General features: G+C 40.5%; 1 protein-coding gene across 6 annotated transcripts in view; it reads left to right on the top strand.

Annotated features, from left to right (window-relative positions):
* The window catches only part of LOC124051300 (nipped-B-like protein B), a 19,728-nt gene extending 7,392 nt beyond the window's left edge, over positions 1-12,336 (top strand). For all 6 annotated transcript variants that reach the window (XM_046374541.1, XM_046374543.1, XM_046374546.1 and 3 more), the window contains exons 11-47: positions 72-170; positions 342-524; positions 786-848; positions 960-1,049; positions 1,153-1,253; positions 1,353-1,439; positions 1,590-1,821; positions 2,147-2,298; positions 2,389-2,469; positions 2,601-2,701; positions 2,819-2,948; positions 3,045-3,127; positions 3,297-3,429; positions 3,520-3,663; positions 3,756-3,851; positions 4,160-4,377; positions 4,475-4,577; positions 4,669-4,767; positions 5,128-5,274; positions 5,747-5,881; positions 5,954-6,052; positions 6,165-6,218; positions 6,344-6,452; positions 6,569-6,705; positions 7,321-7,461; positions 7,594-7,687; positions 7,874-8,028; positions 8,118-8,208; positions 8,342-8,515; positions 8,662-8,852; positions 9,009-9,116; positions 9,540-9,740; positions 9,874-10,020; positions 10,112-10,470; positions 10,573-10,747; positions 11,038-11,226; positions 11,359-12,336. In XM_046374541.1, coding sequence (XP_046230497.1) covers positions 72-170; positions 342-524; positions 786-848; positions 960-1,049; positions 1,153-1,253; positions 1,353-1,439; positions 1,590-1,821; positions 2,147-2,298; positions 2,389-2,469; positions 2,601-2,701; positions 2,819-2,948; positions 3,045-3,127; positions 3,297-3,429; positions 3,520-3,663; positions 3,756-3,851; positions 4,160-4,377; positions 4,475-4,577; positions 4,669-4,767; positions 5,128-5,274; positions 5,747-5,881; positions 5,954-6,052; positions 6,165-6,218; positions 6,344-6,452; positions 6,569-6,705; positions 7,321-7,461; positions 7,594-7,687; positions 7,874-8,028; positions 8,118-8,208; positions 8,342-8,515; positions 8,662-8,852; positions 9,009-9,116; positions 9,540-9,740; positions 9,874-10,020; positions 10,112-10,470; positions 10,573-10,747; positions 11,038-11,226; positions 11,359-11,718 — 5,261 coding nt within the window. In that variant the 3' untranslated portion in view covers positions 11,719-12,336. The remainder of the gene's footprint in view (positions 1-71; positions 171-341; positions 525-785; positions 849-959; positions 1,050-1,152; positions 1,254-1,352; positions 1,440-1,589; positions 1,822-2,146; positions 2,299-2,388; positions 2,470-2,600; positions 2,702-2,818; positions 2,949-3,044; positions 3,128-3,296; positions 3,430-3,519; positions 3,664-3,755; positions 3,852-4,159; positions 4,378-4,474; positions 4,578-4,668; positions 4,768-5,127; positions 5,275-5,746; positions 5,882-5,953; positions 6,053-6,164; positions 6,219-6,343; positions 6,453-6,568; positions 6,706-7,320; positions 7,462-7,593; positions 7,688-7,873; positions 8,029-8,117; positions 8,209-8,341; positions 8,516-8,661; positions 8,853-9,008; positions 9,117-9,539; positions 9,741-9,873; positions 10,021-10,111; positions 10,471-10,572; positions 10,748-11,037; positions 11,227-11,358) is intronic.
* Positions 12,337-12,560: the final 224 nt, after the last annotated feature.

Here is a 12,560-nt window from a genome sequence, read left to right on the forward strand (position 1 = left end):
TCCTGATTGTGACCTTTTTTCAAGTGTAGATGATTCTGCACTGAAAACTCACTCACCTCTTGTGCTTACAGAGATGTCACTTTATGAGGGAACAAACAAGCGAAAACACAACATGATCAGTAAGAGATCCAAGTACGCTGAGGTGGACTCAGATGAAGGCAATGATGAGTGTCAGTATAAACCAAAACAATTCACGATGTTTGTACATACACGTCTGCACTATTGAGAGGATATTACTTTACCATGCACTAATCCTTGAACTGGAAAATAATGTACCTAAAATTATTCCATTTAAGTTCGTTTAGTGAATATTCTGACTTATCTTTTCTCTGTTGTTACAGATGCGAGGAAACGGCACAAGAAAGATCACAACAAGACGTGGAAGTACGAAGAGAGGAGAGGTTCTGGAGAGCAACTGCGACGAGGAGGTCCTCAGAATGCTCGCCAGGGGTCTGGTAACCGCCGCCGTGAATGCAGCCCGGATGATTTAAGTGAAGGCTCTTCACCACAAAACATGAGTGATGGTAACATTTTGTTTATTTTGATATAGTATTGTCAGTGGGCCAGTATAAAATACATAAATGTTGTAAGTGTTTTTTTTGTTCTTTGTGATGTGAGGCAATGGAAATTCTGATTCATTTATGGTCATTTGAAACATGATCAGCCAGATGCCCTGGATAGCTGAATTTCTATCCAAGTCTTTCTCTATTGAGTATTCCATGTTTGAGGGTAGTTGCTGTTATCGAGAATCTGACTAATGCTTTTTTTGTTTTCTTTTTGTTCAGTTGCCAGAAAGTTGAAGAAAAAGGAGAAACAGAAAAAAAGGAAGGCATACGAATCGTTAGAGGGTATTGTTTTACCACGTTGTTTGTGAAATTCCTTTATAATATTAATGCATTTTCAAACTAAAACTAAATAAAACTATTTTATTGATTCATTTGTTTACACTTGTTTAACAGAAATGATGGACTCCTCCACATTTAAGAGATTTTCGGCCACACTGGACAACATCCTTGAGAACCTTGAGGACGTGGACTTCACTGGTGCAGGTAAACATCGAGTGCTGCACAAGTACTTGCAATTTACTGAAGTGTAGAGCTGAATGATCCAACATTACAACATTATATCTTCATCATCATTATCTGCAAACAGATGATGATGAGATACCTGAAGAGCTCTTGCTTGGAAAACACCGGTTGAGCGAACTAGGCAGCGATTCTGCTAAACTTAAAGCTATGGGCGTCTTTAACAAGGTAAGAGGAGTGTGACTCACACACACTCAGATTCACAGATGATATTTAGCTGCTGTTAGGACCATCAGTTCATGGCCACGTCATTCGTTTGATCCACAGTTACCGTCGGATAAACTGGTGAAAATTTTGAACATCCTGGAGAAGAACATTCAGGACAGTGTCAAACTTTCCACATTAATGAACCATGTAAGTTGATATTATTTATTATTTTTATTAATATTTATTATGACTTCTGTGGTAGTCATAATGTGTATCTTGCTCAGTTTTGTTGAAGAGATTTTCAGCTAGTTTTTCTTTCTACTAATTGTTTTGTTGTTGTTTTTTTGACATTTGTAGGGTAATGACTCTATGGAGGAGGAGCGGCTGTGGCGTGACTTGATCATAGAACGGGTGACAAAGTCTGCTGACGCCTGTTTGACTGCGCTCAACATCATGACATCTCCACGCATGCCCAAAGCCGTTTACATAGAGGATGTGATTGAGAGGGTGTTGCAGTACACCAAGTTCCATCTGCAAAACTCTTTGTACCCTCAGTATGACCCGTCCTATAGAGTGGATCCGCATGGAGGTCAGAACAGTTTTATCCTGTTCTTCTAAGTTTTTCTTCTTCTTTTTTTATTTTTTATATTTTAGAACAGATTGTGCCTTAAATTGTCTTTGTACTTTCCCAGTAATGAGAATGAGTCAAAACTGGAAGCAGTTGCAGGATTTTAATTTTAAAGAAAGTGTCAATACTGAACTTTAAAATCATGAAGATGCTAGTTTACTGTCCAAAAGAAAAGCTGATGATAGAATGTCTTCTAGCACATACAAACACTGTTATTTAAAAAAAAAATGCTGCCCCTAAAGTGGTTTACTTACCTCTTATTTTCCCTGTATCTACCTCACCTAAGGTGGCGCGCATTCTTCAAAGTCTAAGAAAGCAAAGAGTTCCACCCACAAACAGAAGGTGGTAGTCGTGCTCTACAACAAAGTGTGTGATATTGTCAGCAACATCTCAGAGCTCCTGGAGATCCAGCTGCTAACTGACACCACAATTCTCCAGGTTCCTACCTTTTAATCTGCTCTCACATTCAGATTCATGATGACCTCATTGTCTGTCAAGCTCTAACATACCTGACCACTGTTCTTTTAGGTGTCCACTCTGGGTATTACGCCATTTTTTGTGGAGAATGTTAATGAGCTCCAGCTATGTGCCATCACACTAGTGACAGCCGTAAGTCTTCCATTGTTTGCAGTTTTAGTGTTATTTTTAGAGTTAATTTTGCTTTTGCTTGAGGTTATTTTTCTTGCGATGTCTCTGTTGTTAGGTTTGGATTTAATGCTTTGTATTTTTCTCTTCCTTAGGTGTTCTCTCGTTACGAGAAGCACAGGCAGCTCATTCTTGAAGAGATTTTCACCTCCCTGGCAAGACTGCCTACCAGTAAACGCAGCCTCAGGAACTTTAGGTAACTACCTTGAGTCAATGTTTCCTCAACAAAATTACATGAATGAAGAATTGGAATCTTTGAAGTCCTTCTTGTTGCTCAGTAGATGAAACACTGCTCTGTCTCATATTCCCCCAGGTTAAACAGCAGTGATTTGGCTGGAGAGCCCTTGTATATCCAGATGGTCACAGCACTGGTTTTACAGCTCATCCAATGTGTGGTGCACCTTCCATCAGATAACGATGCAGAGGATGAACATAATAAGAAGGTAACTGGCAGTGATTTCGCTGATATTTTAACCTTATTTATCATTTGATTATGATTCAGAAATTGTTTTACATACTGAGATACTGTATTTTTCTAGGTGGATAAAGACGTCTTCATCACAAACTCTTATGAAACTGCCATGAGGACGGCTCAGAACTTCTTATCAGTGTTTCTTAAAAAGTAAGTGGCTACACTTCACAGTATTTTTGATCTTACCCGCTCTTCTTTAACCTTAGCTTGTCTTTAAAACTGTTAAACAGTATATGTGCTTCTGATATGGAACAGCTTTTAACTGGCTCAATGGCTCAAAATTATATTGTTATAAGCAATTGTATTTTGTATGTTTCAGGTGTGGCAGCAAGCAGGGAGAGGAGGACTACAGGCCTCTGTTTGAGAACTTTGTTCATGACCTGCTGTCTACAGTCAACAAGCCTGAGTGGCCCGCAGCTGAACTGCTGCTTAGTCTACTCGGACGGCTGTTGGTGAGCTTCATTCATTTTAAAGATGTTTTTTTCAGTGTTGCTGATGATTGTTTTTGTTGTGATATTTCACCTTCGCTTCTTGTGCTCCAGGTGCACCAGTTCAGTAACAAGCAGACAGAAATGGCACTCAGGGTGGCATCGCTGGACTACCTCGGCACTGTTGCTTCTCGCCTGCGCAAAGATGCAGTCACTAGCAAGATGGACCAAAAGGCTATTGATCGCATCCTGAAAGAGGTAGACCAGATAATCACGTTAACAGATTTAAATTAACATTGGAACAGTGGAACTCATTTTGAGGTCCTTCTGGATTATTGATCTTGTTGCAGACTCCAGACAGTGATGAAGTTCAGCAGCTTCAGAAGGCCTTGCTAGACTACCTGGATGAGAACATTGAGACAGATGGATTGAGACACTCTCTGGTGGTGAGTGTTCAGTTATTTTTTACACACAGCTGTCTATTTAAGAAAATCATTACAGTCACATTTATGATTCCCTAAGGATTTGATGCTCTGTGTTTGCATTCAGTAATAGCCCCTTGTACCCTTGTACTCACATTAGCTGAAGCTCTCAAATGGCTTGACACAAAGATATTACAGTTGGGTAGATTACATTTAAAAGAGACAGGGGTTTGACAGTGTTCCTTGGTGTCAAATTGGTGTTTTGCTCTATAGCATGCCTTCAGACATGCACATATGTGTGTTATCACATATGTGTTGTTTGTTTCATATAGTTTGCCAGGAAGTTTTATATTGCCCAGTGGTTCAGAGACACTACAAGTGAAGCAGAGAAAGCGATGAAGTCTCAAAATGACAACGACGAGGACTTAAAAGGTCGATATCATTCCCAAGACGTTGACTCAACTGCAGAGATTATGCAGAAAGCTGAGGCACGAAAGAAATTCCTCCGCAAGGTCATCAGGGCTTCACCACCACGTTTCAGTTCTCTGAGGTACGTACGACTTGGCTCTTGATGACTGCACTAGTTTGCTATGCTGTTTGACTTTTTCACCTGTACTGGTGGTACATTTTCTGGATTTTTCTTTCAGGTTAAACTCTGACACAGTAGACTATGAGCACTGCTGTCTGATTGTGAGATACCTGGCCTCTATGAGGCCGTTTGCACAGAGCTTTGATATTTATTTATCACAGGTAAGAGGATTAATTTTAAATAAACGTGAGTGGGAGATCATGTCATGTTGGTTGTCATTAACCTTTGCCTCTCACTGTCTTTCTTTCATAGATTCTGAGAGTGCTGGGTGAGAGTGCTATTGCAGTCCGAACTAAAGCCATGAAGTGTCTGTCTGAAGTAGTAGCTGTGGATCCAAGTATTCTGGCACGAGTAGGTTCAAGGTTCATTTAGTTGTCATTCTGTAATGCAGCATTGAACAACAAAGTACAAGTTGTAGTTCCTGGCTGGAGTGGGGGCCATAGGCACCTCGTCTCACAGGTACCACCAACACTCGCTAGATGGTTACCACTGAAGGGTTTTAGTCACCCGCTGCAGAGTCCTCCTGTCCAGGACTGTTCAAAAACCAATTTGTAAAGTTTTTCAATTTTAACAACAAATTCTGTTTTGAGTTTTAAGGTAACATTATGGAATTAGCTGGCAATTAGGTCAGTTTACCACAGTCAAACATGCACCCACAACATTCAGTAATGCTTAACTGTGCTTGACTCCTCTCCCCTGTTTGTTTTTCAGTTGGATATGCAGCGTGGGGTTCATTGTCGCCTCATGGACAACTCCACCAGTGTGCGAGAGGCAGCTGTGGAGCTCCTTGGCCGGTTTGTGCTCAGTCGACCGCAGCTCATTGAGCAGTACTATGACATGCTTGTTGAAAGGATATTGGTAATTTCTTAAGCCTAATTTTTACCTTTTATCAACACCTCATTTGTCATACACAAGTGTAACTATTTTCTTTCCTCTGGTGGCAAAGTAAATTGATGCGGTCACATCACTTGCCCTCTCAGGGGTTTGTGGAAAAGAATAGGCAAAGTCTTGTAGACAGGCTCAAGTGGAACTTTACCCTTAACTTCAGCTACTTTTGACCAAAAAGTTCATTTGAAGTGCAAAAGTTCAGCTGAGGTAAAATCACACTGCCACCTAAAGATCAAACACAGAACTGCAACCATTTGACAGTGCAGCAATTTGAAAAATGTTTTGTTTTTTTTGTTTTTTTATCGCTGTCCTGTATCCTTTACATTTTGTCCATCATGCATCTGTTTTTATTCTCCATGTTTAACTTTCACATTTTAACAGGGTACTTGTTATTTTCCCTTACAAATCATTCAATAACATGAACGGGCATTTTGTATTACAGGACACTGGTATTAGTGTAAGGAAGAGGGTCATTAAGATCTTGAGGGACATTTGCCTGGAGCAGCCGGACTTCCATAAGATCACTGAGATGTGTGTCAAGATGATCCGAAGGGTCAATGATGAGGAGGGGATCAAGGTTTGTCTTTATTGTTATGTACATTCAGCTTAATATACAGTTTCTATACTTACAACATCTTTTCCCATGTAGAAACTGGTGAACGAGACATTCCAGAAACTGTGGTTCACTCCCACACCAAGTCATGACAAAGATGCCATGACGCGGAAGATCCTGAACATCACAGATGTGGTGCGTACTGTCTGGGTTTATGACAGAAGTATCGGCACCGTCACTCAAATATACATTTTGACGTTTGACACGATTGCAGTCTGACTCATATCATGTTTTGTTTTCATCCCAGGTGTCGGCTTGTAAAGATTCAGGCTACGACTGGTTTGAGCAGCTTCTCCAAAATGTGAGTTGTTCGGCTTGTGTTGGTTGCTTTGATTCTTCAAGAGTAGCTCATGTGTCTTTATAAATAGCTGCTGTGTGCAGATTTTGTCTAGCGTCTTATCTGACTTCTGCATGGCAACTGTTTAGCTACTGAAGTCTGAAGAGCAAGCTTCCTACAAACCTGCCAAGAAGGCCTGTGCTCAGCTGGTTGACAATCTGGTGGAACATATACTGAAATATGAGGAGTCTCTTGCAGGTAATTAAAAATAATAATGTGTTTGCTTGCCAAATTGTTATTACATAATTATTGTGTTAAACATTACTTTGCTGTGTCAGATCTCAGTGTTTATTTATTATGTATTTATGTTTCAGACTGTGAGGACAAAGGAGTGAACTCAGATCGTCTCGTTGCATGTATCACTACTCTCTACCTGTTCAGCAAGATCAGAGCACAGTTAATGGTCAAACATGCCATGACTATGCAGCCATACTTGACCACCAAGTGCAATGTAAGTACACTGTAACTTTATTACTATATTAAGTATGTATGAGAAAGCATTTGTGGAGACTGGTTTCCACTGGACAGAAATGAAGAAGAACAAATTTTATGTTGTTCTATAGGACCATCTAGTGGCAGCCAAATGAAAACACAGGTGTTCAACGCAGGGTCTGCCCAAGTACCACATTTGTAGTGTTTGGAGCTAGTGTCTACTTCTGTGAAATATTTCCAGTAATTGTCATCGTACCTGGGACATGTTTAACAACTATATGTACTACTATATGTACAAATAGTACATATAGTAGTGTAATAGTGTACACAGCACAAATGAGCTCAAATAAGTAGCGTGGACTGCACATTATTACAGCTTCAAACAGATGACAGTAAAATGCACATTTAGGAGATTAGAAAGAACACAGTAAATAAAGCAATTAAAGTACTTAATTATGTGGGGGTTTTTTTCAATTGCAATGTGTTGACCTCTCTCAGCCATTATAATATTCACTCTGAACCAAACACTTCTTAAACTGAATCTGATTATTGTCAGTCCAAAAATCAGCCCATAGGCTATCTATCATTCTCAAGGGTGTGTCCCAGCTCACCTGTCTTTGTATCGACATTTTAGACGCAGAATGACTTCATGGTGATATGTAATGTGGCAAAGATCCTGGAACTGGTTGTTCCTCTGATGGACCATCCAAGTGAGACTTTCCTCACTACCATAGAGGAAGACCTGATGAAGCTCATCATCAAATATGGCATGACGGTCAGTGTCATTTACAGCTCACGGCTTTCACAGATAGCTCTCAAAGAACATGAACAACGCAGATGTGAAGCTGCTGCTCTGAGCGTGCGAGTTTGACTGAAGCACAATTTATTTATTGTGTTTGCTTCTCAGGTTGTACAACACTGTGTGAGCTGTCTTGGTGCTGTTGTCAACAAGGTCACACACAACTACAAGTTTGTTTGGGCTTGTTTCAACCGTTACTATGGTAAGTCTTACGTACTGTGACATACATTTCCTTATACTAGAATTCTCCTGAAATGGAAAATGTTGGGAAAAGATACACCAGCTTTCCTATAACAGAGCTTGTATTTGTTCAACTGTTCATTTGCCTTCAAATTAAATTTTACATTTAAGCTCATGCTCATTGTGTCATTTCACATCCATTTGACAGGAGCTCTGGCCAAACTGAAGACCCAGCACCAAGAGGACCCCAGCAGCCCCACTCTGGTTACCAACAAGCCCACTCTCCTGCGCTCGCTGTTTACTGTGGGGGCTCTCTGTCGACACTTTGATTTTGACCAAGAGGAGTTCAAGGGTGCTAACAAGGTAAACACCGGCAGTCTGTTTGAAGTATGTGTGCAGAACTGCTGTTGAACATATTATGGTGACTGACTGTCTCCTCCCATGTCTTTTAGATTGTCATTAAGGACAAAGTGTTAGAGCTTCTGTTGTACTTCACCTCTCATGAAGATGAGGAGGTCCAGATCAAGGCCATCATAGGTCTAGGTATACTGCACCTCATTTTTCTCCTATTATGTTATTTACACCTTGTCTGTTCTTTTTATATGCCCGTGTCTTAGACTTTAGTTCCCCAGTCGTTCTGTCTGTATCTGAATTTTTTTTTTTCCATTTTCTCAAGGCTTCCAGTTCATCATGCACCCAGAGCTCATGTTTGTGCAGGATGTGAAGGTTCTGTATAACAGCATCCTGTCAGATGAAAACAGTTTGGTCAGTCTGAAGATCCAGGTGCTGAAAAATCTGCAGACATACTTGCAAGAGGAGGACTCTCGAATGCAGGAGGCTGATCGCGAGTGTGAGTTTAACAAATCTTTCTCATGTGTTCTGCCAAAGAGTATCACTGTGTGTTCACTGGTCTTAATGTGCATTGAGCTAACAGTCAGGTATAACATCCTTAGATTGGTTAAGATGATCTTTTTTAAAATATTTTTTATTTTTCAGGGAAGAATCAATCAAAGCAGGAGGATCTGAAAGAAATGGGTGACATCTCATCAGGCATGAGCAGTTCCATTATGCAGATTTACCTGAAGCAGGTGCTGGATTCCTTCTTGCACACGCAGTCCACCGTTCGGCACTTTGCTCTGAGTGTCATTACACTGACTCTCAGCCAGGGCCTGATCCATCCTGTGCAGGTATGTCCACAGTCTGTCTCTATCGTACTCTTTTAAGCAAAGTCTGTGTTAGATTGTCTTTTATCTCACACTAACAACATACTCTGCAGTCCTGAATGCATCACGGGCTGTTCACGGATCAAAAATGATTGTTGTTTTTTTTTTGTTTTTTTTTAGTGTGTGCCGTACCTTATTGCCATGGGAACAGACCCAGAGCCAACCATGAAGAACAAGGCTGATCAACAACTGGTGGAAATTGACAAGAAATATTCAGGCTTCATCCATGTGAGTTTATGATCAGTGGGTGTATGTCAAAATGAAAATAAAATTGCTTCCTTTAGCGGTATCTGTGGGCAGCAGTGTTTATATTTTATCGTGGCTGAGGGTTCTTTTAAGACTAGACTGAACACTGAATGCTACTAGGAAGGAAAACTTGGCTTTACACTGAATGCTGAATGTAACACTGAAGCACAAAGTTTTTATTGGCAAAAAATAGAGATTAAAAAGATAGCCACCAATTTACAATTGTTATTTCTCCATTTTTTAAAATAAAATAAATAAAAAAATGTATATTCTACGCAGCTAATAATTTGATGCTAGATTTTGTAGGTAATAAAAATAAAACACAGGCTTGACAAAAGTCAGGACTTTGACAGTTATTGTTTTAGCTGTGATCTTACTGGGTCGTATGCCTCTGTGAATTCCCAGATGAAGGCCGTAGCAGGTTTGAAGATGTCTTATCAGGTGCAACAGGCCATAAATGGATCCAAAGGTGCAGTTGTTCGTGGTTTTCGCCACGATGACTCTGACTCTGCCCTGTGCTCTCATCTCTACACCATGGTCCGTGGGAACCGGCAACATAGACGGGCTTTCCTCATTTCTCTGCTCAACCTGTTCGATGACAGCACCGTAAGTCCGCCTCCATCCTTTCGACTGATTCCCTTCACTCTGTTTAGATTTGAAGGTTTGTGCTGCCCACTCGTCCTGTTGGTCATGAACAATTCATTTTAAGTAGTCATGTTCAACAATTTGTCCCCTGCAGAAAACGGAGTTGAACATGCTGTTGTTCGTAGCGGACAGCTTGGCCTGCTTCCCCTACCAGACCCAGGAGGAGCCTCTTTTCATCATGCACCATATAGATATTACCTTGTCTGTCTCTGGTAGCAACCTGTTGCAGTCTTTCAAGGAGGTGAGAAGATTTGTTAAATTATGAGTTAATGCTCCTGTTTTGTCTTGTTTTGTTTGTCATTAGATGAAAATGCATATTTTGTTCTCTGTAGTCTTTAAGGAAAGAGCCCGTGAAGCAGGAAAAGAAGATGAAGACAAAAAAGAAGAAGAAGAAGAAGAAGAAGCCTCAGAGGAGGAAACACAGCTCTGATGAGGATGATGATGATGATGATGATGATGAAGAGAGCAGCAGTGACTCCAGCAGCAGTGATGAGGACGATGAGGTAGTCCACAGGCCAAAGAAATCTGTGATTTCAGACTCTGACTCTGAGGTAGAAGATGAAGATGCACTGATGGACCGTCTGCCTGAAAACCCCATCCCTCTGCTGGACTTTGCCAGTGCTTCACAGGGTATTCTGCTGCTACTGGTGCTGAAACAACATCTGAAGAATCTATATGGCTTCTCAGACAGGTAGGCCACGTCAAAAACACAAGCCAACAAATCTTTCATTAATTCTTCCTTGGTAGTGCAGCTGTTTACATGACTGAACTGAACCTTTTGTTTTCATTACAGCAAAATCCAGAAATATTCACCCACAGAATCTGCCAAAGTATACGACAAGGCTGTGAACAGGAAGTCTAAAGTGCACTTCAATCCTCGTCAGACACTGGATTACCTGAAGAGTGACAGGGACAACATGGATCTCAGCTATGAGACCAAGAGGCATATTGTGAAACAGTATTTGGACGTAAGTATTTCATATTATGTTTATTTATGTGTTATTTCATTTTCAGGAATATATAGTAGACAAAAAGCGTGTCTGTAAGAATGTGCAGAATGTGCTATGTTTCAGAATTTCAGGTTGCTAAGATACAAATAGTCATGCTTGAAAATTGAAGTAAACTTGTCTTTGTGCATTAATAAGTAAAATGTGTACAAGGTTGTCATTGGCCGGTTGCTGTTTGCTTTTCCACTGGGTTACAAATAATCACATCAAGAAACTATTCACCTGAAGCTCCGCCTGTTTTTCTCTCTCAGTTCAAGGTACTAATGGACCACCTGGATCATGACGAAGAGGATGAGGAGGGCGAAGCAAGTGCCAATGCCAGAAACAAAGCCATTACTTCGCTGCTGAAGGGCTCAAAACCTTCGAACCACAACCACAATAATCACACTGCTCCAATGGAGACTGATGAGGAAGAAAGTGAAGATGAAGATCCACCTGCGGTAAGAATTTTGGAACTCATGGGACTTAACTGCAAGCAAACTATTTTCTACATGGAAACTATTGACATTTTATTATTCATGAGGTCAACTGAAAATTTCTGCTGATGCTTCATCTGCTCGTTCTGTCCACAGCGGAAACCAAGGAAAGGCGGGGATTCTGCAGAGGATTCAGGTCACATGAACGAGACAGTGGAGGCCATGGACGTCGTTGCCATCTGCCGTCCCAAATACAAAGACAGACCACAGATTGCCAGGGTCATCCAGAAGACCAAAAATGGCTACAGCATACACTGGATGACTGGATCTTACTCTGGGCCCTGGGCTGTGGCAAAGAAACGGGACGGTCGCAAAAAGGTGCCTTGGGTTGACACTATCAAGGAGTCAGACATTATTTACAAGAAAATATCCTTGACAAGTGGACATAAGCTGACGAACAAAGTGGCACAGACGTTACGGGCGATATACGCTGCCAAGGAGGGGACTAAGAGTTAATCAGCTGACAGAAACCCCTTACAACCCAAAAATAAATTTATGTGGATCCAGTATGTTAGAGGGAGAAGACGGACCTGGTGGAGGAAGAAGTATTGAGAACACTTGTCTGTTTGAATACAGAGAAAACACACAAGAAGCAAATGTTTAGGAAAACATTGTGTGGGAGTTCCTTCGCTGTTGTGCAGCAGCTTCGTTGTTTGATTTTTACTCCCATTGTATCATAGTTTAACTAAACACATGTTTATATATGAACATAATTCTGTAAAAAAAAAAAAACTGAATGTTGGAAATTAGTGCATTGATGATGATGTTCTTAATAAAGTGTTTTTTGGAGTTTAAGCTAGCACCAGATGGATTTATTCCCTTGACCTGATCTCCAACAAGTTTTAACTCTTTTTTTTTTCGTTTGTTTATTTCTTTACCCACACTGTGTAATGGAGTATCTTTGATATAATTTATTTATGTTAAAAGCAGTGCAGTATCTGTGCTTTTATGCAGGGGAGGTTATATTGTTTTTAATATAGATTTTGATGTTATAAAACACAGAGCAAGAAAAAAGTGACCCCTGCTCTTCTGGTGGAACAAATACTGCAATAAATTTTTCTTATGTCTTTGTTACTTGTTTGTGCTTTTTTTCCCCACCACAATATGTACTGCATCATTTTCAGTGTCATCAGGCATATTTTGTTTGCCAGTACTGTGGCCTCCTCACCTGTGTGACAGATCAAGGGCAGGGGGAGTAGAGCAAAATGTAGATCATATTTTTTCCACTGAAGAAATAATATCGGATCTCTTCTTAAGTGGTTACTTTACTCATTACAACAATGCAAAAATCATCTTGT

The sequence above is a fragment of the Scatophagus argus genome, chromosome 20 (assembly GCF_020382885.2).
Source record: "Scatophagus argus isolate fScaArg1 chromosome 20, fScaArg1.pri, whole genome shotgun sequence".
Lineage (NCBI taxonomy): Eukaryota > Metazoa > Chordata > Actinopteri > Scatophagidae > Scatophagus > Scatophagus argus.